The sequence below is a fragment of the Canis lupus genome, chromosome 5, assembly GCF_048164855.1.
Source record: "Canis lupus baileyi chromosome 5, mCanLup2.hap1, whole genome shotgun sequence".
NCBI lineage: Eukaryota > Metazoa > Chordata > Mammalia > Carnivora > Canidae > Canis > Canis lupus.
The window spans coordinates 36,112,895-36,138,597 of record NC_132842.1 but is presented as its reverse complement, the minus strand read 5'-3'; the positions used below and the strand labels follow the sequence as shown (position 1 = coordinate 36,138,597).

The 25,703-nt window shown below is 44.2% G+C and overlaps 1 protein-coding gene and 1 long non-coding RNA gene across 11 annotated transcripts in view; one reads left to right on the top strand and one right to left on the bottom strand.

Annotated features, from left to right (window-relative positions):
• Positions 1-5,658, top strand: part of PFDN1 (prefoldin subunit 1) — an 82,015-nt gene extending 76,357 nt beyond the window's left edge. For 7 of the 10 annotated variants that reach the window (XR_012031111.1, XM_072826111.1, XM_072826110.1 and 4 more), the window contains one exon: positions 4,972-5,658. Coding sequence is in view for 4 of the 10 variants with exons in the window: in XM_072826106.1 (XP_072682207.1) it covers positions 4,972-5,055 (84 nt within the window). In the remaining 6 variants the exon portion in view is untranslated. The remainder of the gene's footprint in view (positions 1-4,971) is intronic. The other 3 variants (XM_072826107.1, XM_072826109.1, XR_012031112.1) reach the window with 2 other exon arrangements.
• Positions 5,659-6,569: 911 nt separating this feature from the next.
• Positions 6,570-25,703, bottom strand: part of LOC140633497 (uncharacterized) — a 62,589-nt gene continuing 43,455 nt past the window's right edge. The window contains exon 2 of the long non-coding RNA XR_012031114.1: positions 6,570-7,048. This is a non-coding gene — a long non-coding RNA (uncharacterized lncRNA). The remainder of the gene's footprint in view (positions 7,049-25,703) is intronic.

The window sequence follows — 25,703 nt, the reverse complement described above, 5'->3', positions numbered from 1 at the left end:
AAGGGTCTGAGAGATTGTGTCATGTCAGAAGAGTTGTAAAGACTTGAACCTCTTTCCTTCATGGAAGGTTATAAATGGAACACTGGCTCCAAAGACTGACTTCCAGAAAGAAGAACCTCAGGGGGATGAGCAATAACTCCAGCAATGTCATTTCCCTGGCCATGGTGAGCCCCACAGGAAATCTCAGAATTTAACTATAGAGCACGGCCCACAAGAATGTCACTGCACTCAGAGCTCTGTGGTTTGATTTCACTAGAGAATTTCCTAGGAAAAAGGTTCTGAGGGAGATTGCTCAGCAAGACAAAGAATGCTGCAGTGAGGACAGCAAATGCGTTCCTGGGACTCCTGCTGGAAGGTGTGGGTTTGAAAGGCTTTCTGGAGTTTACACAGCAGCCATAATCCCCTTGTAGCTCACAGTAGCCCTGGTAGTCTCCAAGCACTTTCTCAAGGATTTCCAACTCCAAGACATGGGAAATGGGGATAGTTTGTTTTATAATTTTACAAGTTGATCTAATAAAGGGCTTGACCCTTAGGGCCTGTTCTGTTTGTGGAAGCAAGCCTCTAATTTTCCCAGGGACATCAGTGACGGTTGAGTTTTAGACCTATGTTTACTTGGGGGCAGAGGTTTGCAGGCAGTGCCCCAAATTGAAAACCATCTTGAAGGAGACAGTCATGTTCTGCCTTTGCTTGCTCTGTTGATATGTCTCATTCATTCACGTTATAAACGTGAATGGCACGTATAAAAGACAGCAGCATGCATGCAGGTACATCAGTAAGTCGTCATTGCTCATAATAAATGCACTTTTATTCAGCAGGTATTGAGTTCCTCTCATGTATCAGCCATTTTTCTAGACAGTGGGGTATCGGCAAACAGAACAAAGCCTTGCCCTCGTGGACTTCTCTTTCTTGTAAGGGAAGATGGACAAATACTGCCACTTCCAGTGGCGACAGGTGCTGTGTAGGCAAATCAGGGTGAGAATAGGGAGCATGGAGCTGTCATATATTCATGAGATGGCATTTGAGAAAGGCCTGAAGGAAGCAAGCGAGCAAGTGTGGATATGTGAAGAAGAGTGTTTCTAAAAGAGCCAAAGGGCCAAAGCCAAGCAGGAGCATGGCTGGTGGGTTGGAGGGGCAGCTCAGAGTCGAAGGTGCAGGCCAGTGTGGCTGGAGCCGAGTGGGTGACAGGGAATTGAGGTCAGAGTGAGGAGGAGACTAAACATGGCTTTTTGAAAAGGTTTTTTGCCTTTTATTTTGAAATGGGCAACCATTGGAGGGTTTAAAATGTTAACAGAGGACTCTGGGCACTGTGTGGAGAAGAAACTAATAGGGATCAAAAGACAGACGAAAGGAGACCACTTAGGAGGCTATCTATACATTAAGGTCAGATTCTGGATACATATTGAGAGTAGTGCTCATAGGATTTGTTGGTTGATTGGATGTCAGATATAAAAGAAGATTCAAAAATGACACCAAAGGTTTTAAGCATTTGCAAGAATGGAGTTGTCATTTACAGAAATGGGGAAGACAGGTCCACAGAATTTCTGATTTGACTAATAGTTTTAGGGAAAAAAGTGTGGAAATTCAAGAAAGGAAAATTTGATTTAATCATTGGTTCTTTAATTTTCTGCATCCTTTCTGACAGTCTTGTTTATATTTGGAATCCTTGTACCACAATTTTCTGGGGCGAAGTCCAGGTCGTAGTATATCAACCTAAAGGAATCCTTACCCCCAGACCTCTGTGATTCACCGTGGGTACAGAAGAACTTTGGGTAGATTGTGTCTATGGGACATCCCTCACTTCCTGGTTTTGTAGGGCTGCTTGACAAATTACTACATACTGGTTGGTTTAAAATAACAGAAAATTATTCTCATATGTTTTAGAACAAAATCAAGGTGTCATGGGGCCACAGTCCCTCTGAAGCCTCTGGGGAAAAATCCTTGTTTCCTCTTCCTAGCTTGTGGTGGTTGCCAACCACTCTTAGTCTTCCTTGGCTTATAGATTGATCCTTCCTTTGTCTCCATCAAGGGATGGCATTCTGTGTCTGTGTCCCTTCCATAGCCTTATAAGGACACTAATCATTAGATTTAGGATCCATCCCAACTCAGTATGACCTCATTTTAACTTGGTTACTTCTGTGAAGACCCTATTTTCAAATAAAGACACATTCACAGGTGGTGGTTGTGGTGGTGGGGAGTTGGGACTTCAACATGTCTTTTAGTGAGAGACCATTCAATGCATATCATATACTCTGATTCAGGTTTGATTATGAAGGTCTTCTTGGCTTAGGTGTGTTTGAAGATGAGACAGGAACTATTGAAAATGTTAGAAAACAGGTTCTTTTGGGCAGTCCCGGTGGCTCAGTGGTTTAGCACCGCCTCCAGCCCAGGGTGTGACCCTGGAAGACCCAGGATCAAGTTCCACATTGCGCTCCCTGCGAGGAGCCTGCTTCTCCCTCTGCCTGTGTCTCTGCCTCTCTTGCACTGTCTCTCATGAATAAATAAATAAAATCTTAAAAAAAAAAAAATCCTTTTGTGTAAGAGATGACCCACCCACCTATTAGGATGAGAAGAAAATTTTAATGTGCAGTAAGTTTACTAAGCTAATTAAAAATTGAAAGGTTTATTTTGCATTATTTTTTTAAACTTGAAGAGTTTAGGTTAGGCAATGGTAAAAATCATGGAAAAAAAATCACAAAACTGAAACTGGAAGATAGAAGAGCAGAGAATGACGAATTTTATTTTTATTTTTTTAAAGATTTATTTATTTATTTATTTATGATAGAGAGAGAGAGAGAGAGAGAGAGGCAGAGACACAGGCAGAGGGAGAAGCAGGCTCCATGCCGGGAGCCTGACGTGGGACTCGATCCCAGGACTCCAGGATCGCGCCCTGGGCCAAAGGCAGGCGCTAAACCGCTGAGCCACCCCAGAATGATGAATTTTAAAGATAAGAATTATAATCTGAATTTGATTGTCCAGAGGCCCATGTAGTAGGTAGAAAAGTTCCAGCTGATGTTCCAAGTTTACTGTTTCGACAACTGAGGCAGCAAGTTGGCAGAGATGGAATTGCAGAGGACTTGGGTCCCTGAGGGCCAGCTGATGTTGTGGGAGCACAGCTCCTCTTGCCCCACTGGCCTTCTCCTCAGATTCACACAGAGCTGGGAAGGTGCCCAGATGGTACATGGCACTTGCTATTTGCTCTGCTCCCCTTCTGTGCAACACCCAGTACATGTACATTCTTCAGTGGTGTGTCAGGAGTTATTAGTATTTCTCTCTTTAAGTCACCACATGTAAAGTTCCCTTTCTGATATCACAGTAATAGCTGATATCACAGTGATAGCACTGTATCAGGTTTAGCAACATAATAAATTCCTTAGCAACAGTATACGTTTGTGGCCAGTATGAATTTTTGTGGAGCGCCTGTTGTTTTGTAAGGAATTGTGTGCAAGTTGGACACATGGGAAACGAGTAAAGAAGATAGAGCCTTTTCTAGCCTTCAGTAAATTTGAAGTTAGGAGAATACCAACAGGAATCAGAGGTTCACATAACGGATACTGATGTCACAGCATTGGAGCATATAGGAAAAAGTTTCCAAATGTATCATTTAATAAATATCTGGAGACACCTGAGTGGCTCAATTAAAGCATCTGCCTTCAGCTAAGGTCATGATCTTGGGCTCCAAGCTTAACAGGAAGTCTGTTTCTCCCTCTGCCCCTCCCCCTCTTGCTCATTCTGTCTCAAATAAAATCTTGGAAAAAAAAATTTGGACAGAGTGGGAGAAGTTAGACACAGGGATCTGTAGAAGAACACCAGAGATTTTAATGGTGAAGGCCTCCATTTCTATTTTCCTAACACAGTGGTTTGGTTGGGCATCAGTTCCTAAGGACAGCCTGTCAGGCCAGGCTGCTCACCTGTTCTCTGGCCCAATCTTTCCCTGGTTTTCCAGGTCATCTGTGCACTTTAGTGGTCAGAGTGAACTCACAGCCACCAGGGTCAGAGGTATAGGGGTGAGTGAGAGAAGGGCATGGCCTATACCCTAGCTGCTTAGATCGGGGTGTGTTATTGGCAGACTCCAGTGGTGCCCAGTCACATGTACCCGTAGAGAGGAGACTATTTTGAGTATTCCTCAAAAAGGAAGTCTCATTTCATGTCTTTTAAGTGGGAATGCAGCCACAACTATGTCCTTGGGGCAGGGACTAGTGGTGAAGCCACCATACTTTTTTGAGTGACCGACCACAGGACAAATAACGTACAGACATCATTTCCTTTGACTAATCTTTTGTAATCCTGGCCCAGATGTGGCTCCTGAAGTAGTTAAAGTTCTTTGTGTAAGTTGAGATTTTTAATTTAGGACCCAGATGGGGTAGGAGGTAAACTTCCAAAAGGTCTGTTTTACTCAGTGTGTCACTGTCCTGGATTTCTGGCAGGCAGCAGTTTCATTAGAAAAGCAGATTTCATCCTGACTCATCTGCCTTGATGAGATGTGTGATAAAACTTCTTAGCACTCATGCAGCGTGTCCTCTCACTGGACAGAGCAGAACCCTCTGGTACCCACCCTGTCCATTCTGCAGCATTGGCAGCTACAGGCACTGGGCCCAGGGCATGGAAAACCTTGAGAGACAGTCTGTTATGAGGCCAGAGCTTTGTACTGGAATTTCCTGGCCTTTGTCTGGTATAACTTCATGTACTGAGACGCCTGTTTTGAGTCCACTTCCTCCTAAGGGAAGAGCACAGCTGCCTTCCACAGAGCACTTCTGCTTCCTGCACCAAATAACCTTTTCCTTCTCCCCCTCTCAGGCCTGTGGATGGGATGAGGGGAGCACTCTGGGCAGGTGTGTATGTATCTGGCCCCAATAGACAATATGTACTGGAAGTCACTGATCAGAGAAGACAAGCCGTTACCTTTGGATATAAAAGCTGCATCTGTGAACCTGATCCATACTCCCTAATTCTCGTTTCTTTTTCATATTGCAGCAGAAAAAATCCTACCTGGAGCGGAGTGTAAAGGAAGCTGAGGACAACATCCGGGAGATGCTGATGGCACGAAGGGCACAGTAGGAAATCTCCAGCCGAAGCTTCCTGCCCCCTCCCATTCCTGGCAAGGGCAGGTGGGAGGCCCACATGGAGAAACTTCTCTTCTGCCCGGGTGGACTTTTTATTTGGATGATCTCATAACCCTGTGTTTTCTACTTCACCATGATACTCTTTCAGACCCCAGTTCTGTATTTTTTATCCTGGCTCTGTCTGCCACCCCTGTCCAGACACTTTTCTCCCTGGGGGTGAGTCACAAACTCCCAGGAGAGGGAGATGGGAGCCATACAGATAGGGGAGCTCTGCCCAAGCCTATGAACTAGTTATGCTCCTTAGACCAATAAAAGGCATGTGTTCCCCCAGCCACTCTACGAAGTCTGCCTTTCTTGAGCTGAAGGATGAGAACCAAGGGCCAGAGAGGTAGAGGCTTTCAACCTCAACTCCTCCCTGACCTCTTTATTTAAGCCTTTGCTGGTGCTTTTGTCCCTTTCTGTTCCTTTGAGTAAAATCCCTCACCTCTGAGCCTCCATGCAAATAAGGAAGACCAGGGGGGATAGCTGAATTTAAGTAACCTTGGTGGCATGTTGCAAATGTTCAAGAAAATGCAGTAATAAAGCAGCAGCACATCCATGGCTGACTCTTTGGCGAGTGTCATAGAAGTGGACACTACAATCCTAGGCCTCCTTAGAGGCTTAGGGACAGTGGTGTACTGGCGCTGGCTTTTACTGGTTCGTGAGAGCCAATTATTAAAAATTAAGTTAGGTAAATATACAATTAAATTATATTTATAATAAGGATCATAAATATTCAGAATATACCCATTCCTCATTACTAAATCTAGTCATTATTTATGTTTATGATGTTAAGACTACTGTATCTGGATCATGGAAATACTACATAATGGAGCACTCTTCTGCTTTTTCTTCCCAACTCTGTGTTCAGAAACATGTTGGTAGCTTGAAATCAGCTATTGTGGGACCAATTACTCCATGGAAGCAGGTGATGGATAAAATACGGATCTCTTTTAAAGAGAATTGGTAAATGTTTATGGGCCCATCACTGCTTCACATTTTAAGTGGGCAGAGAGCTGCTGACTACAGCCTCCCAGGGCTGGTAGAGCCAGCCCACTGACAGAAAATCTGACTCTGTTATGGTGGCTCGGCGCCACCCTGTGGCCAAATCTGAGATAGGTGGCCTGGCTGGCTGGCAGGCTTGAATTAGGATAGCTCTTCTCTCCTATGTGTTTGTGTGTGGAGGGGGGCGGAGAGGGCAGGCAGCAGAAAAGAAGGCCTCGGTTCTGGCCCCAGGCCAGTCTGTGGAGCAGCCCACAGTTACTTAAAGGTCCTTTCCTAGGCTCTGGGTAAAAGCATCAGCACCTTCAGCAACTGCTAGCCTATTGAGGGCTCCATAGAATCTGCCTTCCTCATAGCACTGACCCACAGTAGAACAAAAAGGTAAGTAGACCCCTCCTCCTAGTACTGAACAGTGGTTCCTGGTGGAGAAACCCAAGACTTATGTTCTGTCTGGAATAATTCAAACAGTTGAGGTTCAGACAAATTTATTGAAACATACAGGGTGTAAGCAAATAAATCATTCAGTGGTATTACATTATGTCACTACCGTGAACGTATAATCTTATAAATATATATTTTATAGCTAAGCCTTTGGCCAAAAAAATAAGTCATTTAGCACATTTGTGAAAGGCCAATAAGAAATGGATTTTGAACATTAAAAAGACAGTCACTGAATTAAACGCAGCACAATCCCTGCTAATCTAGAATCCCACTGTGTCGAAGGTAGAAGTATCTGTGCAGAGCTAGTCATTTTCATTTATTTCAGCAATCAGAAGAGATGGGGCAGGCACACCTGTTGAAGGTGGTGGCCGAACTGGCAGGACAGGAAGGCCGAGCTGGTCAAGTGAGCATGTCCCAGAGACAGCAGCAACAGAGTGCAGTCCAGCATGCTGTGAGGCAGGTGGATGGGCCCAGGTCATCCCGTCTTTGGTCTTCCACTACATACACTGGAGGGAGAAGGAAAGAGAAAGTGAGAATGAACTGACACAAAGCCCAGGCCCTACAGAGCCAGTGCCTCCTGGACCTGGGGTGGGCTATGGCAGCCAAAAGCCACTCAGCAGACTGGATGCAGCTTTTCACTTACACTGGGGCAGATGATTTGGGAGGAATGGTGGCTTAGCTCCTCAGCTACTTTTTCTCCTCCTCCTAAGGACTCTGAGCCCTGTAGGGACAGGTACTAGGGAACAGACAAAATGGCCTCACACCAAGGCAACTAAAGAGATAAGTGTATATTACTGTTTGGCCAGAGTTGGTTAGCCCTGCTTGCTTTATCAACCAGGCAACATTGTGTCCTGTACCTTAATGGCTTTTCTTCAGATACGCTTATGCCATCTCCAAAAAAAACAAAAAACAAAAAAAACAAAAAAAAAAACACCCACCTAAAAAGGAACTGCAGGCCCCCAAACCAAGAATTCCTATTTTTTTTTCAAACCTGGGCAGTGTACACTATCAGAATGTGCCCCAGCCTCTGAACTCACACACAAAGGGGTGGGAGGCCAGGATGAAGACCTCATCAAGAGCAGCCCAGGTGGCTCAGCAGTTTAGTGCCACCTTCAGCCCAGGGCATGATCCTGGAGACCCGGGATTGAGTCCCACATTGGGCTCCCTGCATGGAGGCTGCTTCTCCCTCTCCCTGTCTCTCTGCCCTCCCCCCCCCCCCCCCCCGTCTCTAATGAATAAAAATCTTTTTAAAAAATTAAAAAAAAAAAAAAAAACCTCATCAAGTGAGTGAGGTGGCTGGAACCTGGCACCTTGGCTTTTTTGCAGAATGGAGCTGGAAAGCTGAGTCCTGTTAGGGCTGAGCTCTATTAAGAAACTCAAATGCTAAACAAATCCATGGCTCTAGACGGACCTCCAACCTCCTCCCTTCACTAGTCAGCTGACTTGGGGCAGACATCAGCCTTCCTTCCAGTAAGCACAGCCTTGGTCTCAGAGGATCTGTGGCCCCTTTTAAGAAAATCTCAAAACCACCACCACCATTAAACTCATTTATAAACAGTAAGGATTTTAAACTTTTTCAAAGTTAATGAATACATGAATCTTCTAAATTGGTCCTTTGGCAGTCTTCTTTCAGTTCTATTTTTATACCCCCTCTCTTGGCAACTCCTCTCTCTGAAGCCTGCTATACTGGCTAGAATACTCTGGGTTAGTAGGAGCTTTTCCAGGCTGTCCCCCTGTGTCAGCCACCCTCTACAGACCTCCCCTCCCTTCTCTTGTGGCACAGCTTTCAACTCCACCTGTTTCATTTGACCCCACTCAGCAACACAAGCAAAGTTGTTCTGAGGTCTGGGAGACAAAACCCAGCCCCAGGGAAGCCTAGTGAAAGAGAAGACTTTTATTCTGAGGCCTGATAAGATACATTACCAGATTTAGTCCTAGTAACAGTACCTGAACATAGATATTACCATTCCCATTTCACAGGTAAGAAATACAAGGGTTCGAGAAGTTAAGTCTCCCGTCCAAGCATACATAACCAGCCAGAGGCAGGCAGCAGGGCCTGAACCCAGGCCTCTGGCAAGCCAGACTTTCCCAGGCCCATCTGGGACAGAAAAGGGATTGGAATGAGTCCAGGACTGAATGTGCTCTTGGAGGGTCCTCTCTTTCACCAGCCAGAGCCCACCCCACCCACTAAAGGCATGCATAGTCCAGACCCCTGGGGCCAAATCAGCAGGAAAGCCCTAGGCAAGGGCTTTCCCCTGCTGTCTGCCTAGATGACCCACCCAAGTCCCCAGCCTCCCCTGATCCTGCAGTGGGCAGCCTTGGACAGTGAAACAGTGAAACGAACACAGTGGAATGCGCACTCATCAAAGTAATTCCATATTTTATTCTACCTGCCAGAGGACTGGTTCTGCTGCCCTCGAGACAGAGAGGCGCTCTCCCTTGCCAGCTCTAGGAACAGCCTGCCTGACCCAGGCCTGAGACTCCACCTGATTTCTAGGTGAGTGGTCCTACATCTTCTCTTAAGCTACCATTATGCTGAGAGCACAAATGCATAGGGACCTGCACCAAGGGCCTTCTATACATAGTACCAGACTTCACAACCCTGTGATACACCCATCCTTACTGTTTCCCCTCCTCCCTGTGTTTCCCTATTTTACCACAAAACCTTGGGCAACTTCATTGAGCAAAAATGCCCCTTTCTCTAACACCTTTCTCCCTCAGTCAAGTTTGTCCTTGCTAAGACTTATTTCACACGACACACTCTGAAACCTGGGGCATCAGGGACTTAGAGCTCATTACTCCCAAACAGCGCTTACAGGCAGTTAGAAATAATCAGTCTGGGGCAGCCCGGGTTGCTCAGCAGTTTAGCACTGCCTTCGGCCAGGGGCCTGATCCTGGAGACCTGGATCGAGTCCCACATCAGGCTCCCTGTATGGAGCCTGCTTCTCTCTCTGCCTCTCTCTGTCTCTCATGAATAAATAAATAAAATCTTAAAAAAAAAAAATCAGTCTGGCTTCAAACCAGAGGGCTCTGGAGGCTTCAAACCAGAGGGCTGTGTCAAACTCATTTGGGTGGTGGTGGGGTGGCCAGTTTCTGCATACCTTAGAAACCCTGTTACTTATTTCCTGGAGTACCAAGTCTCCCAAACCCCTTATGACTTTTTCCTTTCCATTAGGTGACAACAGAACCTCTACCTCCAAACTACTGAAAAAGTAGGGAATGGAAGAGAAGGTGTGGGGAGGGTATGTCTGAGGGCAGGATTGATTTATGTTTTCCTTGGTTTTCCATCACCCAAAGCAGGAGTGATTGGCCCAGAAGAAAGCTCTTGAAGAAGGCCTCACAGTTCCTCATAGCACCCACCATGTGGTCCTGGAATGGCATTCTTTATCTTCATGGATGCCTTACGTGTAGGGTCTGAAGTCCTGGACCTCCAAAGAGTGCCTGCTGCCCTGAGCAACACGACCTCGTCTTCCCCAGGATACACCCCACTGCTTCTCACTTAACTCTGCCACCCATGGGGTCAATCTGTCCAAGAGCTCCTACACTGTCCTGTCTAGCCAGTTAGAATGCCATGCCCACTCTGCCCGAGGCCCTGGGTACTTGAAGCCAGGAGACTCATGTGCAGTGAGGTGTCACTGGTGGTACTGCTTAGACAGCAGGAGCTGTGGCCAAGAAGACTCCAACACATGTGTTCATATCTAGGCCTTCCTGACAAGTGGCCTCCACTGGCAAGCAGGGCAGTGAAAGGGGGCAAGTGTCATGGTTATGTAAGATGTTAAACATTAGGGAAAGCTAGATGAGCAGTATAGAGAAACTCCTCTCTCTGCAACTGTTCTGTGAGTCTAAAACTATTTCACAATTAAAGATTTTAAAAAGAGGGGGTCAGAAGAGCAGTAGGTGGGAGTGGGAGCAGGTACTGCCCTTCTAGGTAGGTCAGCAGTCTGCCAAGGTTGGCAGGCAGATTCTAGTACCTGCAGGCACTGCTCAGATTGAGCTGCTTCTTAGAGATCAGATGCCCCCTGTGGCCAGCCTGGGCTCCAGCTCCTGATGGACACAGGGCCTTAGGGATTGGCTTATACCCACCTCAGCCAGAAGGCCAGCCCTCCCCATTTGTGTCTGGTATCAATACCAATACCACCAAATTCACATCCCTGTATTAGCCTCATGTAAGAAGGGACTCTGTTCCCAGAAAGCTACAGCTGAGTGTGGGATCAGCTCAGGGGTCCCCTCACTAGCAGGTTTCGCTTATTCCCAGGTAGCCCTTTGGCAGCGACCCTAAGTGAGGGGCAGGTACTCAGAGCTTTGCCACATGAATACAAGTGCAAAAAAAAGTGTGTGTGTGGTGGTAGTGAAGGGAGCTGGGGAAATGTACACACGGTGTGACCCAAAGACCTAGACTAGGTCAGAAAGGCTTAGGTTAGTCCTGGGTGCAGGAAACAGAGGGAATAGATGGAAGGTGATTGGAGGCATGCAACCCCTGTGCCCAGCTACCTGCCCACCAAGCCCTAGGGTCTTCTCTGTAGCCACCAGCCGACCAGTCACCAACCAGCAGTTCCAACTTCTGGGACTGCAGTCTTAGGCCTAACAGTGCCATTTACAGGTGCTACTCAGATACTCACTTCTGTAGCAGTGGGCATGTGGGGCTCCAGGGCAGAGATGAAGATGACTTGAAATGTGAGCTGAGGCCTTCTCAGTTGAAGGCTCCCATACCTCAGTCAGCCCCACCCTGGAATCTGAAACCTTTACTTGAACAGCTCAGACATTTTTAATGATTAATCAAGTGCTTTGAAGTGGTGGTGCAGCCTTATTATTATGCCCTTCCTATTTGTGTGTGCACACAGTCCCAAACCCAGGAGAGCTAATAAGAAGCAAGCAAAAACACTGGGGGGCTTCCCAGAGAGTTCTGATGTCTGGGCCTTTTATGCTTCAGCAACTTGAAGGCTGCTCACACCCAGGACTGCTCCTCAACCGCTAAGACCACCACGGCCAAAGGAACTCCCAGGAAGTGCCTTCAGCAGAAATGACAACTTTGCCAGAGGCAGGAAGCTTAATTGTGTTCAGCTGCCCCTTGCCCAGTCTTGAGAATATAGACCAACAGAAGAAAGTCAGTCTTCCAGGAGGTATCAGAGGATGCCAGAACAGCCCTCCTACTGCTCATACGAAGAGGCAGGAAGGGTGGGGCAAATATTTAAGCATTATATTGATAAACAAAGTCTCCAGATAGCCATAGGGATGGATCACTGTTCCTTCCAAGCAAGTGGCAGAGAGGCGAGTACACAACTTGCTGAGGACTCACTGTAGCTTTCCTTGGACGTACATGTGCAGAGGGATCATGTATTACTCAGCACGATGGGCCCCACTGATGAGAAAAGATGTCCTAAAGGCAGTACCACTGTGCCACCTGCTCTCAGAGCCCATGAGTACCAAGTATGTAGGCTGAGGGGGAGAGTGATGGGTGAAAGGTGGCTAGAAATGGAGGAGGCAAACAATGGAGGTGTAGTTTCCCTGGAGTGTGAAGGTTAAAAGCAGGAGAGGATGTGAGGCCTTCTACTTTCCTTTTCCTCCGTACTTGGGTGGGATCCAGGGCTGGCAGCGCTGGCACAGCTGGGCCGAGGCTCTGCAACAGCAGCTGTCTTTGTTGGGCTAAGCTCACCACCTTCCCTAGGCCTCCTGGCCCACTCCGCTCCTCCTGCTTCCTGCAGTTTTAGCTCTGGCTACACTGTCTGTGAAACTGAGATGAGGCCATTTCCCCCAAGTTTTTTTTTTTTTTTTTTTTTCATTTCCCCCAAGTTTATCCGTCTCTCTTGCTTCAGTATTCCAACGTACCCACTCCAGGGTGCAACAGTCTGGAAGCTGGCCAACTAGTTCATCCTCCAATTCCTACAGCTATTGACTGCCACCCAAGAGATCATGAACCCCCCCGCCCCCCATCATTGTTTTAGGCATTGGGTGCCAGGTGTTTTGTGGATTGGCCTGGAAAAGGTGAGAACCTGCTGACCTGCATGTGGGTGGGTGGGTGGGTGTTTTGAGATCTCCACAAGTGCAGCTGTCCCCATCCTATGAAGGAGGCAGTTGCTAGACAAAGCCAAGATGGGGCCTTCTGAGAGATGTGACAAAGGTCTAAGGAGCCCCAGGCCTCCAGGCCCCATGTGGTTCCATCATAAGGTCAACTTGTATGCTAGCCCTGCCCACCCCAATCAGTCCTATAAAAATAGTAGACCTGATAAGATTCTTTTTCATAAACAAAAACAAGCATATTTGGACACGCTGTGTCAGTCTGAAAGGTAGGACTGCACTGCTGCCACCTCCTGTGGCCTCATCCTTGGGCTGGATCTGCTGGGGCAACTGGGACAGAGTTGGTCATAGATACTGAGAAAGTTGAGAACCTCCTGGATGTCAAAATTGCACGTGAAACTGCCTTGGGGATCAGGTTGACCAGTTATTTTGTGGCAAAAGAATGCTGAGTTCAGAGAAGAGAAATAACTTGACTGAGGTCACATAGTGAATTTAAGGCAAGTTCCTGGCTTGTCCCCCAACCTTCCTGCCACATCTGCATATCATTTAGGCTCACTTCAAATCAAACAGTAGCCTGGCTGCAAGTGACCTGAAATGTGACTATGCGTGGAGGAGTGAAAGGCATCCCTTCTCTCTGGGCCCTGAAATCCAAAGTCTGTTGGAGGGCAAGACCTAGTCCTTGCTGTGTTTTAGAGTGTGTCCCTAAGACAGTCAAGAGTCTCCTACTTCAGAATGACCTGGTCCAGCAGTTGATTAACCGGGAGGTGGAGTGAATTGCAGGGTCGTCCTTGACATTCACTTGGCAGTCATCAGGCAGGCAAGTAGGTGTGCTGGCCCTGAACAAGGTACCTCCTGGGGGTTGGGAGGAGAAGGAGGGGTGACTTTATTCTCTAAGGACAGTGGCTATGACATGGGCTCCAGGGAAACCATGTCCAAGTTCCTGTCCTAATGTTGCCACTGGCTAGCTTTGTGACCCAGGGGAAGTAGTAGTAAATAAAGTGCTTGGCCCAGGCCCTTGCATAAAGTGAAGCAGGGAAGAGGTCTTTTGTAGGAGCCACAACGTGATCACGTCCAATGGAAGAAATCACCAGAAATCTGTTTTCTTATTGTGAGTCTGTGTGCATAGAGGGGCTCCTCCAACCAATCCACATTCAGATTGGTATGTATGTGTGTGTATGGCCTCAAACTGTCACAGGATGACAAAAGCAGGGACACTGGCGGTCCATGCAAAGTACAGGCTGCTGAGAGAACAGGAAAGGGGAGACAACCTTGGGAAGAGGCAGGGGGCTGGGTGTGCATGCCAGGGGCTAGGGAGGCTGTGTGCACACAGCTTAGGCTGTTTAACATTAGAGAGGGTGAATCAAAACGTTCATACATATCCATGTAAGCACTTGCGTATATAGGATGAGTCTGTTCCTGTCATTAAGACCATGCAGACACAAAGGTCCACAGAAGAACGTGGTAAGAAACAATATGAAAGAGAGGTCAAGGAGGAAGGGATGTATGCATTTCAAAGACTTAAGAACTGAAGAGTAAGGTGTTTCTTCTTATGCCTTAGAAGAAAAGGTCAAATGGGATGAGGCCACAAATGAGTCTCAGAAATTCTAGCAGGACTGGTGGCCACATTCAAGGAATCTCAGGAAAGGGGCTAAATTCTCTAAGGACAAGTGTGTCTTTACAGAGGCAGCTCCCTCTAGTCCCCCAGGAAAGTACAGAAGTGCAGAAAGGGAGGTGACAGCATTTTCTTCTGTCCATGGTCATAGAATATTCAAGTGAAACACCCATCTTCCTCCTACATCCCAAATGGAGCTGCTGCAGCAGTGAACAAGGTTGCCAAGGAGCCTGCACAGGGCAGGGCGTGTGGTAGAGAAGCCAAAAGTGGCTTCCTCATGCCCACCTCACTGCAGTGCTGGAAGCTGACAGTTGAAGTGTAGAAGGCTGGAGACCCTGATGTGCTTGGTACTTCTCAGTAAAGACCATGCTATATAAGCAAGACAGTGGAACCTACCCCACTGAAGTAACAGAAAATAAAGGTTTCTCACACACACACACCATTACCAACAAAAGAACAGGTCCAAACCAGGCCCATATCCCTGCTACCAACTTGGGAGTCTACCAACTAGATGACACAACATGGGAAAATATGGTAAGGACAGAGGTGAACATTAGGCCAGGTAAAAAAAATCTCTGTTTACTCACAGGTAAGTTTCATCGTGGGGTTTCCTAAATAATGCAAACATATGGTACACTTCAAACATCTTCCATATTGATATACATTCCATGGTTTATGGCCAAAGAACCAGAGAATGGAGGTGCCAGCTGTTGGCAGTGCAACATCTACATTCCCGTCTGTTGGACCAGCATCCTGGACCTGCACATCCACAGAATGCTCCCAGCTGACAGCAGGACTGACGGCTCAGAGGTGGTGTGGGGGCTCAGCCAGCTGAGTTCATAAAACTGAAGAGCTAGAGATCATTTATTGTATTATCAATCAAGAGCTTCTCATACTGCTGAGAAGAAAATAAACCACCAAAAGGCAATCTCGGATGTTTACTAAGGTGACAGTTCCAGTTCTGTTGCAAAAGATTTCAGTGAGTAATCTCGTGTACCCTGAGGGAAAAAGATTATCTTAGAATAACCTGTGTTTCTCATTTAGTTTGGGGAGTGAAAAACCTTTTTTCTTTTATTCTGAAGACAGTCAAGTGCACGTAGAGGGGGCTGAACGTTACAAATGAGAAGTAAAGAGGCTGAGAACACAAGCAACAGCCGGCTCCTTGGCACCCCACTATTTCACTAGAAATCTGTCTGTGACACTGTCTTGGACAGACCAGAAGAACCATGGGCTTAAACTGAGGAAGATGTCACTGTAAGGTCCAAGGGGAGGGAGAGGTCAACAGGAGAAGCTCCAAGGACACTACAACACAGGGGAGGAAGCAATTTGTTTTGTCATGATAGATCATGAGTGTATTTCTAATGCAGTTTTTGGAGAAAGAAATATGAGTGAGGCTGCTATGCCAAGCAGAAGAAATTAAGGAAAATCTAGAGAAGCAATCTGACCATGCCCAGTACACAACAGTTCCAGGACCTGAGGAGGGGGAACCTAATGGCTGGCCAACGGTGCATGTTCTTGCTCCTAACCTGCTCAGAAGTGAGATGTGGAGACCAAAGTTGTGAATGATGGTGGCTGACCCTCAACAGTATTTTCCCAGCCTTTTCTACCTGATTTGATGTATCCCCCCCCTCCTTTACTGCCAGACTTCAAAAGATACCACTATAATCAATCCTATCTAGGGCACTAACTGGAATATCACAACACAGCAAATGAAGAAACAGGCTGCTTTAAGTCATTAAAGGTTATAGTGAGCAAGCAGGGGCACATGGTGGCACAGTGGGCTGAGCGTCTGACTGTTTCAGCTCAGGTTGTGATTTCAGGGTCATGAGATCTAGCCTGTGTTGGGCCCCACACTCAGCAGCGAGTCTGCTTGAGATTCTCTCCCTCTCCCTCTGCCCCCACCTCAGGGGTTGTTCTCTCTCTCTCAAATAAATCTTAAAAAATATGTATTTTTAAAAAGAGCAAGAAATCCCTTTTAAATAAATACTCATCAGGCCCTGTACAGATTTAACGCAATTCTGGTCAAAATCCTATCAGTGTTTTTTTTATAAATTCATTCTAAAATTTATGGAAAGGCAAACCAGAATAACCAAAACAATTTTGAGAAAAACTTGGAAGAGTTACACTATCTTAAGACTTACTATAAAGCTACAATACTCAAGACAGTTATGGTATTTGCAAAGGGACTGACACAGATCAAAGGAACAGGAGAGAGGACAGTAACAGACCCAATTTATGTTGGACAGAAAGGCAAAAGCAATTCAATGGAGTAAGGATAGTCTTCAAACATTAAAAAAAAAAAAAAAAAAACTGGCATGCAAAAACAAAAAACTCTTTTAAACTTTGTATTTTATATAAAAATTAATCCCAAATGGATAAAACCAAAAACTAGAAGATAACAGAAGAGAAGAATCTTTATGACCAAGGGGTAGGCAGACTTCTCAGAGCTGATGCCAAAAGCCTTGTAGAAAAGAAGAAAAATGAGAAACTGGACTTCATCAAAATTAAAACCTTTTTCTCTGTGAAAGCCACTGTTAAGGGGATGAAAAGGAAAGCAGCAGACTGGGAGAAAACATTTGCAAATAACATCCGACAGAGGACTTGCATTAAGTTTATATAAAGACTCTTAAGATGACTCCACAGTAACAAAACAACTCAATTTAGAAGTGGCCAAAGTACTCCAATAGATACTTCACCAAAGAGGATACAAGGAGGGCAAACAAGTACATGACAACATAATTAGTCATTTATTTATTTATTTTTAACTTTTTATTTATTTGAGAGAAAGCACAAGCAGGGGGTATGGATACAGGGAGAAGCTGACTCCACATTAAGCAGGGAGCCCAACATGGGGCTTGATCCCAGAACCCTGGGATCACGAACTAAGCACTTAACTGACTGAGCCACCCAGGCACTCCATTATTAACCATTTAAAACACACAAATCACAACCACAATGAGATACCACTGTACCTATCAAATGGGCAAAATAAAAAATACAGTATCAAGTACTGGCTGGGATACAGTGCAACTGGAACTGTCATTCATTGCTGATGGAAAGGCAAAAGGGTATAGCCTCTCTGAAAAATGGTAGCAATTTAAACATGCACTTACTCATATGATCCAGAAATTCCACTCCTGCATATCCACCTTCAAGAAATGACAACTTCTGCTCACACAAAAACTGTAGCAGTTTAAGGTTAAATATATGCTTAATCATATGATCCAGAAATTCCATTTCTGGGTATTCACCTTAGAGAAATGAAACCTTATATTCACACAAAAACCTGTACATAAATTTGTGATTACTAAAAAGTGAAAACAACCCAAATGTCCTTTAACAGGTGAATAAATCCGCTGGTACCACCACACAGTGGAGTGCTACTCGGCAATATAAAGTTCCCACCAGATTTTCATATAATATACCAGCAGTTACATGTGGTTTATTTTATTTGCAAGGCAATTATCACAGGCATTCCAGGGTAAAACCCATCCAAACCAAATCTCCCTTTGCCAAATGTAGTGGAAAACCCAGAATGACCAAAGGCTTTCTAATGTATTCCTTGGGGCCCTGGGCTTCCATAAAAAAGGCAGGGGATGGTCCCTCCTTGCCTCACCAGCAATTCCACAGATTCTATTTTCCACATTGGAGTTATGTTTACAGTTTCTTTTGAAAAGATTTATCTCGGAAAAATGAAAACTATCATAAAGTGTGAAAATATGGTCTGAAGGGTCTATAGTGTTGCTGCTGTTCAGAAGGGCCTCCCTGGAGCAGGGACGGTTATCAATACACTGGACCTGCCAAAGACCCTCCAAAGGACACAGTTTGCTTGAGGAGCAAGGTCTCCTCTGTTCAGGCTCAAAGCCGAGAGACCGTAGCCTGACTTCCTTACTTTGTGCCTGGCCCTTCTGGAACCTGATGTTTGGCCACATGCAGTTTTCCTGCCTCCAGTGTAGCAGGTGTTCCATTCATGCCCCAGCTGGTTCTTTGCACCTCTGAGCTCATGTCTCACACCTACCCAAATGTCTGCCTCCCTCCAGGGCCAAGGAGTCCTATTCTCTGGTCCTAGCAGTCTTGTCTTTCTTGGTATCCTTCACAGACTAGGAACTGGGGAGAAACCCACCCTCAGGGACAATAGTGTGACTATGTCTAGTAGACTTTTTCGAATTCTTACCTGACCTTGAAGCAACAGTTGATGCTACTGATCACACTCCCTTTCTCTAAATACAAATTCTTCTACTTTCAGGACACCCCATTCTCCTGGTTCTCCATATCTGACTCCTTTGCAGGTTTATCACCATAGGTCCAACTTAGTTTTCCTTAAAGCTCAGCCCTCAACTGCCACCTTTTCTTTTCTCACCCAACTTGATCTCACTCACCTCCACATTTCCAATTACCACAAAATATACTAATGCTTTCTATAGCTCTAGCTCCAGCCCACTCTCTCCTCCAAGCTCCAGATATATATACAGTTGCTTACCTGATATCTCCACCTGTCTCACTGATGTCATGACACCTCCATCTAACCCAACATGTTCAGAGTCTAACATGGTTTTCTTCCTCCCAACCAATCATAGTTCCTTTCCTTTGTTCCCAACCTCCACAAATGTAGTAGCCATCCAGTTCCAGTCAGAGGCCCAGGAATCATCCCTGAATGTGCCTTTCTCCTGTAGCCCCCTTATTCAGTCCATCACCAAGTACTCTTGATTTTACTTCCAAATATCTCAAATGCATTCATGTCCCTCGATCATCATGTTAACTTATGTCCCCTTCCAAATCATTCTCTACATAGAAGCCAACGGAATCTCTTAAAAATGCCAATTTGGTCATGTCATCCCTTTGCTTAAAATCCTTCAGTGGCTTCCCACTGCTCACAGATCAAAAACCAAAATCTTTAACTGGGATTATGAGCTCCTTATCTTGCTCCTACCTGTGTCTCATCTGTTCCTAACATCTCACTGCTCTTGCCATGCTAATTTCCTCTTCCAGCTTCTCAAATGAGGCATGTTCTCTCCTGCCATTGGGCCTTGGCACCTGCTCTTCCTACAACGGTTTTGCCTATTAACACCTACTTATCTTTCAGATTTCTCCCAGACTGTTCAAGATGGTCCCCTTTTATATGTTTTCATATGTATCTTCCCTTTATAGGAAAGAAGAATATTAATTATTACCTGTGGGATTATTTAATGTCTGGGTCCTTCCCTAGAGTGTAAAGAAGCTCCATAAAGACATGGAGGGGTATCTGTTCTGTGATCCATTACCTAACAAACTGGAAATGTCCAGTGTTTACTTAGTGAATGATGGTCCCTGTAGACTGACAGAGGTTCCCCAGGAATATACATGCTGTAGATTCAGTAGCTCCTCTCACAGTTTAAAACGTCCCAAGGTTGGGGTGCCTGGATGGTTCAGTCAGTAGAGACGTGACTCTTGATCTCAGGGTCTTGGGTTCAAGCCCCACACTGAATATAGAGATTACTTAAGAATAAAATAAAACTAAAGTGCCCCAAGACAATGCTGTGATAAAACTTGTTTAGAATCTTCTAATCTGTGACCCAAGTGAAGAAATTATTTTCACCAAAAATGTAATTTTTTTTTAAGTGTAATATTTTTTAATAAGATTCCATTCATGATAGCTTTAAAACTAACGGACCTCAGGGCATCTGGGCGGCTCAGTTGGTTAAGCATCTGGCTCTTGATTTTGGCTTAGGTCATGATCCCAAGGTCCTGGAATCAAGTCCTGCGTAGGGCTCCCTGGTCAGTGGGAGGCTGCTTCTCCCTCTCTCTCTGCCTGCTCCCCCTGTTTATGTGCTCTGTCAAATAAATAAATAAGTAAAATCTTTAAAAAATTTTTAGAATCTTATAACCTATGACCCCACTAGAGTGAAGAAATCATTTTCACCAAAAATGTATTTTTTTTTTAAAGATTCCATTCACAATAGCTTTAAAATTAATGGACCTCAGGGGCGCCTGGGTGCCTCAGTTGATTAAGCATCTACCTTCGGCTCAGGTCATGATCTCAGGGTCATGGGATAAGCCCCAAGTCAGGTTCTCTGCTCAGCATGGAGTCTGCTTCTCCCTCTCCTCTGCATTTCCCCCTCCCCCACTGTGCTTTCTCAAATAAATAAAATCTTAAAAAAATAAAAGTAAAAAAAAAAAATAAAGCCAACAAAGTATATACAAAAGCTATGCAATGAAAACCATAAGATTTTACTTAAGGACATAAAGATGACCAAAATAGATACCATGGTTTTGATAGGAAGACAGTACTGTAAATATGTCAATTCTTCCCCCCAGTTATTCTGTAAATTACATACTGTTCCAAGTAAAGCCTAACACAGTACTTATCCATAGAAACTGATACACTCATCCTGAAATCCAGATTAAAGGGTAAAAGGCGGGATCCCTGGATGGCGCAGTGGTTTGGCGCCTGCCTTTGGCCCAGGGCGCGATCCTGGAGATCCGGGATCGAATCCCACGTCAGGCTCCCGGTGCATGGAGCCTGCTTCTCCCTCTGCCTGTGTCTCTGCCTCTCTCTCTCACTGTGTACCTATCATAAATAAATAAAAATTAAAAAAAAAAAAAAAAAAAAAAAAAAAAAATAAAGGGTAAAAGGCCAAGAACAGACAAGCAAATTCTGAAGAGGAAAAGGGTATGTGTGTATGGATGTATGTGCTGGGGGTAGGGAAGATGCTTATCACACCAGACTTGTTTCTAGCCTGTTCATATAAAGGAACTTAGTATGTGACAAATCCCTTTTCAAATCAATCAGGAGAGGATGACCTAATGGTGTTGGAACTAAAAAAAGAAAACCAGAACTCTAACCTACACCACGATCAAAACTAAAATTAGGTCAACTAAAAACTATGTGAAGAAAATTTACAAGAAAATATAGGCTTATCTTTATATTGGAATAGAAAAGGATTTTTCAAAGCATAAGGGAATGCTTGATAAACACAAAGCATAAGGGAATGATTGATAAACATGATATTTAAAAACTGTCATATTAGGGGCGACTTGGTGGCACAGTCAGGCATCCAGCTCTTGGTTGCTGCTCAGGTCATAATCTCGGTGTTATTGTATCAAGCCCCACATCAGCTTCCCTGCTCAAGGTGGAGTAGTAATCAGGGAAGGTAAATTAAAATAGTGAAACACTGAATAAAATACCTAGGAATAAGCCTAACCAAGGACGTTAAAGACTTGTACTCTGAAAGCTATAAAACACTGATGAGGGATGCCTGGGTGGCTCAGCAGTTGAGCGTCTGCCTTTGGCTCAGGGCATGATCCTGGGGTCCGGGATCAAGTCCCACATTGGGCTCTCTGCATGGAGCCTGCTTCTCCCTCTGCCTGTGTCTCTGCCCCTCTCTCTGTGTCTATCATGAATAAATAAAATCTTAAAAAAAAAACACTTATGAAAGAATGAAGACAACACAAATATAAAGATATTCCATGGAGGCACCTAGGTGGCTCAGTCAGTTAAGCTTAAGACTCTAGATTTCAGTTCAGGTCATGATCTCAGGGTCATGAGATTGAGCCCCATGATGGCCCAGTCCCAAGAGTGGAGTCTGCTTAAGATTCTCTCTCTGCCCCTCACCCTGCCTGTATGCTCACATGCACTCTCTCTCTCTAAAGTAAATAAATAAAATCTTTAAAAAAAGATTTCATGCTCATGGATTAGAAAAACTAATATTGCTAACATGTCCCAATAGATAAATAAATGTATGTCCAGACTACCTAGAAGTGCCCAGCTGGCTCTGCAGGTGAAAAGTGTGATCCTTGATCTTAGGATTGTAGGTTTGAGCCCCATGCTGGGTATAGAGATTACTCAAAAATAAAACCTTAGAAAAAAAATGCCATATTACTCAAAGGAATCTATGGATACAACCGTGTCCCTATCAAACTACCAACAACATTTTTCATGGAACTAGAATAATACTAAAATTTGTATGGAACCAGAGAAGAACGTGAATAGCCAAAGCAGTCTTGAAAAAAAAAAAAAAGAACAAAGCTGGACACATAATCCTAGATTTCAAGATATATATACTACACAAAGCCACAGTAATATAACAATATGGTACTAGCACAAAAATAGACACAAAGATCAATGGAACAGAATAGAGGGCTCAGATATAAACCACATATATATGGTCAATTAATTCACAACAAAAGAGGCAAGAATATAATGAAGAAAAAGTCTCTTCAATAAATGGTGCTGAGAAAACTGAACAGCTGCATACAGAAAAATGAAACCAACCACTTCCTTACACCATACACAAAAATAAACTCAAAATGCATGAAAGACCTAAATGTGAGACCTGAAACCATAAAACTCCTACAAGAAAATACAGGCAGGAATCTCTTTAACACTGACCTTAGCAACATTTTTTGAATAGGTCTCCTGAGGCAAAGGAAACAGAAGCAAAATTAAAGTACTGGGACCACACCAAAATAAAAAGCTTTTGCATGGCTAAGGAAACCAGCAACAAAATGACAACTTACTGAATGGGAGAAGATGTTCACAAGTGATATATCCCATAAAGTGTTAATATTCAAAACACGTGGGACACTTGGGTGGCTCAGCAGTTGAACATCTGCCACTGGCTCAGGTTGTGATCATGGGGTCCTGGGATCGAGTTCCGCATCAGGCTCCCTGCAGAGTCTGCTTTTCCCTCTCTCTCTGTGTCTCTCATGAATAATTAAAAAAAATACATACTCGGGAACCCTGGGTGGCGCAGCGGTTTGGCGCCTGCCTTTGGCCCAGGGCGCGATCCTGGAGACCTGGGATCGAATCCCACATCGGGCTCCCGGTGCATGGAGCCTGCTTCTCCCTCTGCCTATGTCTCTGCCTCTCTCTCGCTCTCTGTGCTCTGTGTGACTATCATAAATAAATTTAAAAAAAAATAAAAACAAATACATACTCAAAATATGTAAAGAATACAACAATATCAAAAATACAATCTGATTAAAAAGTGGGCAGAGGACCTGAACATTTTTTCAAAGAAGACATACAGATGGACAAAAGATCATGAAAAGATGCTCAGTATCACTAATATGGGGGAAATGCAAATCAAATCACTATGACATGCACTTTATACCTGTCAGAATCAAAAGGAAAAAAAAAAAGACAAGAAATAATAGAGGTTGGTAAGGCTGTGGAAATAATGGAATCCTCGTGCATTGTTGGTGGGAACATAAACTGGTACAGCCACTGTGAAAAACAGTATGGAGGTTCCTCAGAAAATTTAAAAAACTACCATAAAATCCAGTAATTCTACCATGGGGTATTTACCTAAAAAAAAACAAAAACAAAAACACTAGTTTGAGAAGATATATGCACCCCATGTCTATTGCAGCATAATTAATAATAGCCAAGATATGGAAGCAACCCAAGTGTCCACCAATAGATGAATGGATAAAATACACACACACACACACACACAGGAATATTATTCAGTCATAAAAAAGGATGAGATCTTGTCATGTGCAACATGGGTGAATCTAGAGTATTATACTAAGTGAAATATGTCAGATAGAGATAGACAAATACCATAAAACCTCACTTACATGTGGAATCTAAAAACAAAACAAAACAAATCTATAAATAACAGGAAAAAAACTAATTGCTTCCAGACGGGGGCAAAATGGGTGAAGGGGGGTGGGAGATACAGGTTTCTAGTTACAAAATAAGTCACACGGATAAAAGGCACAGCACAGAGAATATAGTCAATGGTTTTGTAATACTGTTGTTATGGTCACAGATGGTAGCTACAATGTGGTGAGCATAGCATAATGTATACATTTGTAAAATCACTACTGTACATTTGAAATTAACATTGTCAATTTTTAAAAAACTGTATGGTACTGGCACATAAAGAGATACCCAGATCAAGGGGACAATATAGAGCCCAGAAATAAACCCACATTTATATGGTCAATTTACTTATGACAAAGGAGGCAAGAATATACAATGGAGAAAAGACATCCTCTTCAATAAAAGGTGCTGGAAAAGCTCAACAGCTACATACAAAGGAATGAAACTCACCACTTCCCTACACTATACGCAAAAATAAACTCAAAATGGATTGAAGACCTAAATGTGAGACCTAAAGCCATAGAACTCCTAAAAGAAAACCCAGGCATTAATCTTTGACATCAGCCTTGATGACATTTTATTGGCTATGTCTCCTGAGGCTAGAGAAACAAACACAAAATTAAACTACTAGGGTCACACTAAAATAAAATGCTTTTTGCACAGCAAAGGAAACTATCAACAAGATAACAAAGCAACCTACTGAATGGGAGAAGATATTCGAAAATTATATATCCCAAAAGAGCATAACACCAAAAGTATATAAAGAACCCATACAAGTCAATACCCAAAACACAAAGTACTCAATTAAAAATGGGCAGAGGGCCTGAATACACATTTTTTCTTTTTTCTTTATTGTTTTTGAGAGAGTACACGTGATTGAGTGCCCACGTCCCAGGGTGGGGGGAGAGGAAGGGAAGAAGAGAGAAAACCTTAAGCAGCCTTCATACCCGTCCTAAATAAGCCAATGCAGGGCTCAATCTCCACCCCAAGGATCATAAGCTGAGCTGAAATCAAGAGTTGTACACTTATCGGGTACCTAGGTGGCTCACTTGGTTAAGTGTCTGCCTTCGGCTCAGGTCATGATCTCAGGATCCTGAGATGGAGCCCCAGCTGGGCTTCCTGCTCAGTGGGGAGCCTTTTCCCTCTCCCTTTGCCCCTCCCCCTACTTGCACTCGCACGCACATGTGATCTCTCTCTCTCATATGAATAAATAAAGTCTTAAAAAAAAAAAAAAAAGAAGTTGGATACTTAACCAACCAAGCCACCAAGGTGCCCTCAGAATAGACCTTTTTCTTAAGATATACAGATGGTCAATGGACACATAAAAAGATGCTCAACATCACTAATTATCAGGGAAATACTCATGAAAACCACAATGAGCTATCACCTTACACCTGTCAGAATGGCTATTATCCCAAAAGACAAGAAATAAGTGCTGGCAAGGATGTGAAGAAAGTGGAACCCTTGTGCACTGCTGGTGGGAATGCAAACTGGTGCAACCACTCCGGAAAAAAGAATGGAGGTTCCTCAGAAAATTAACAATAGAACCACCACACAATCCAGTAATTCTACTAATGGGTATTTATCCAAAGAAAACAAAAACAATAATTTGTGTTTATTGGAGCACTATTAAAAGCCAAGATATGGGAGCAACCCAAGTGTCCCTCCATAGATGAATGGATAAAGATGTGGCACATATAAAAACATCCCCCCCCCCGCCCCAAGACACATGCGCTTGTGTATACCACACACTGCAGCATTACTCAGTCGTAAGAAAAAATGACCACAGTCTGGTCATTTGTGACAACATGGATTATGCTAAGTGAAATAAGTCAGAGAAAGACAAATACTGTATGATTTCACTTATACGTGGAATTAAAAAACAGAGTCTTAAATACAGAAGTGCTGCTGGCCAAAGAGGAAGTGAGTGGGGAGATGAGTGAAA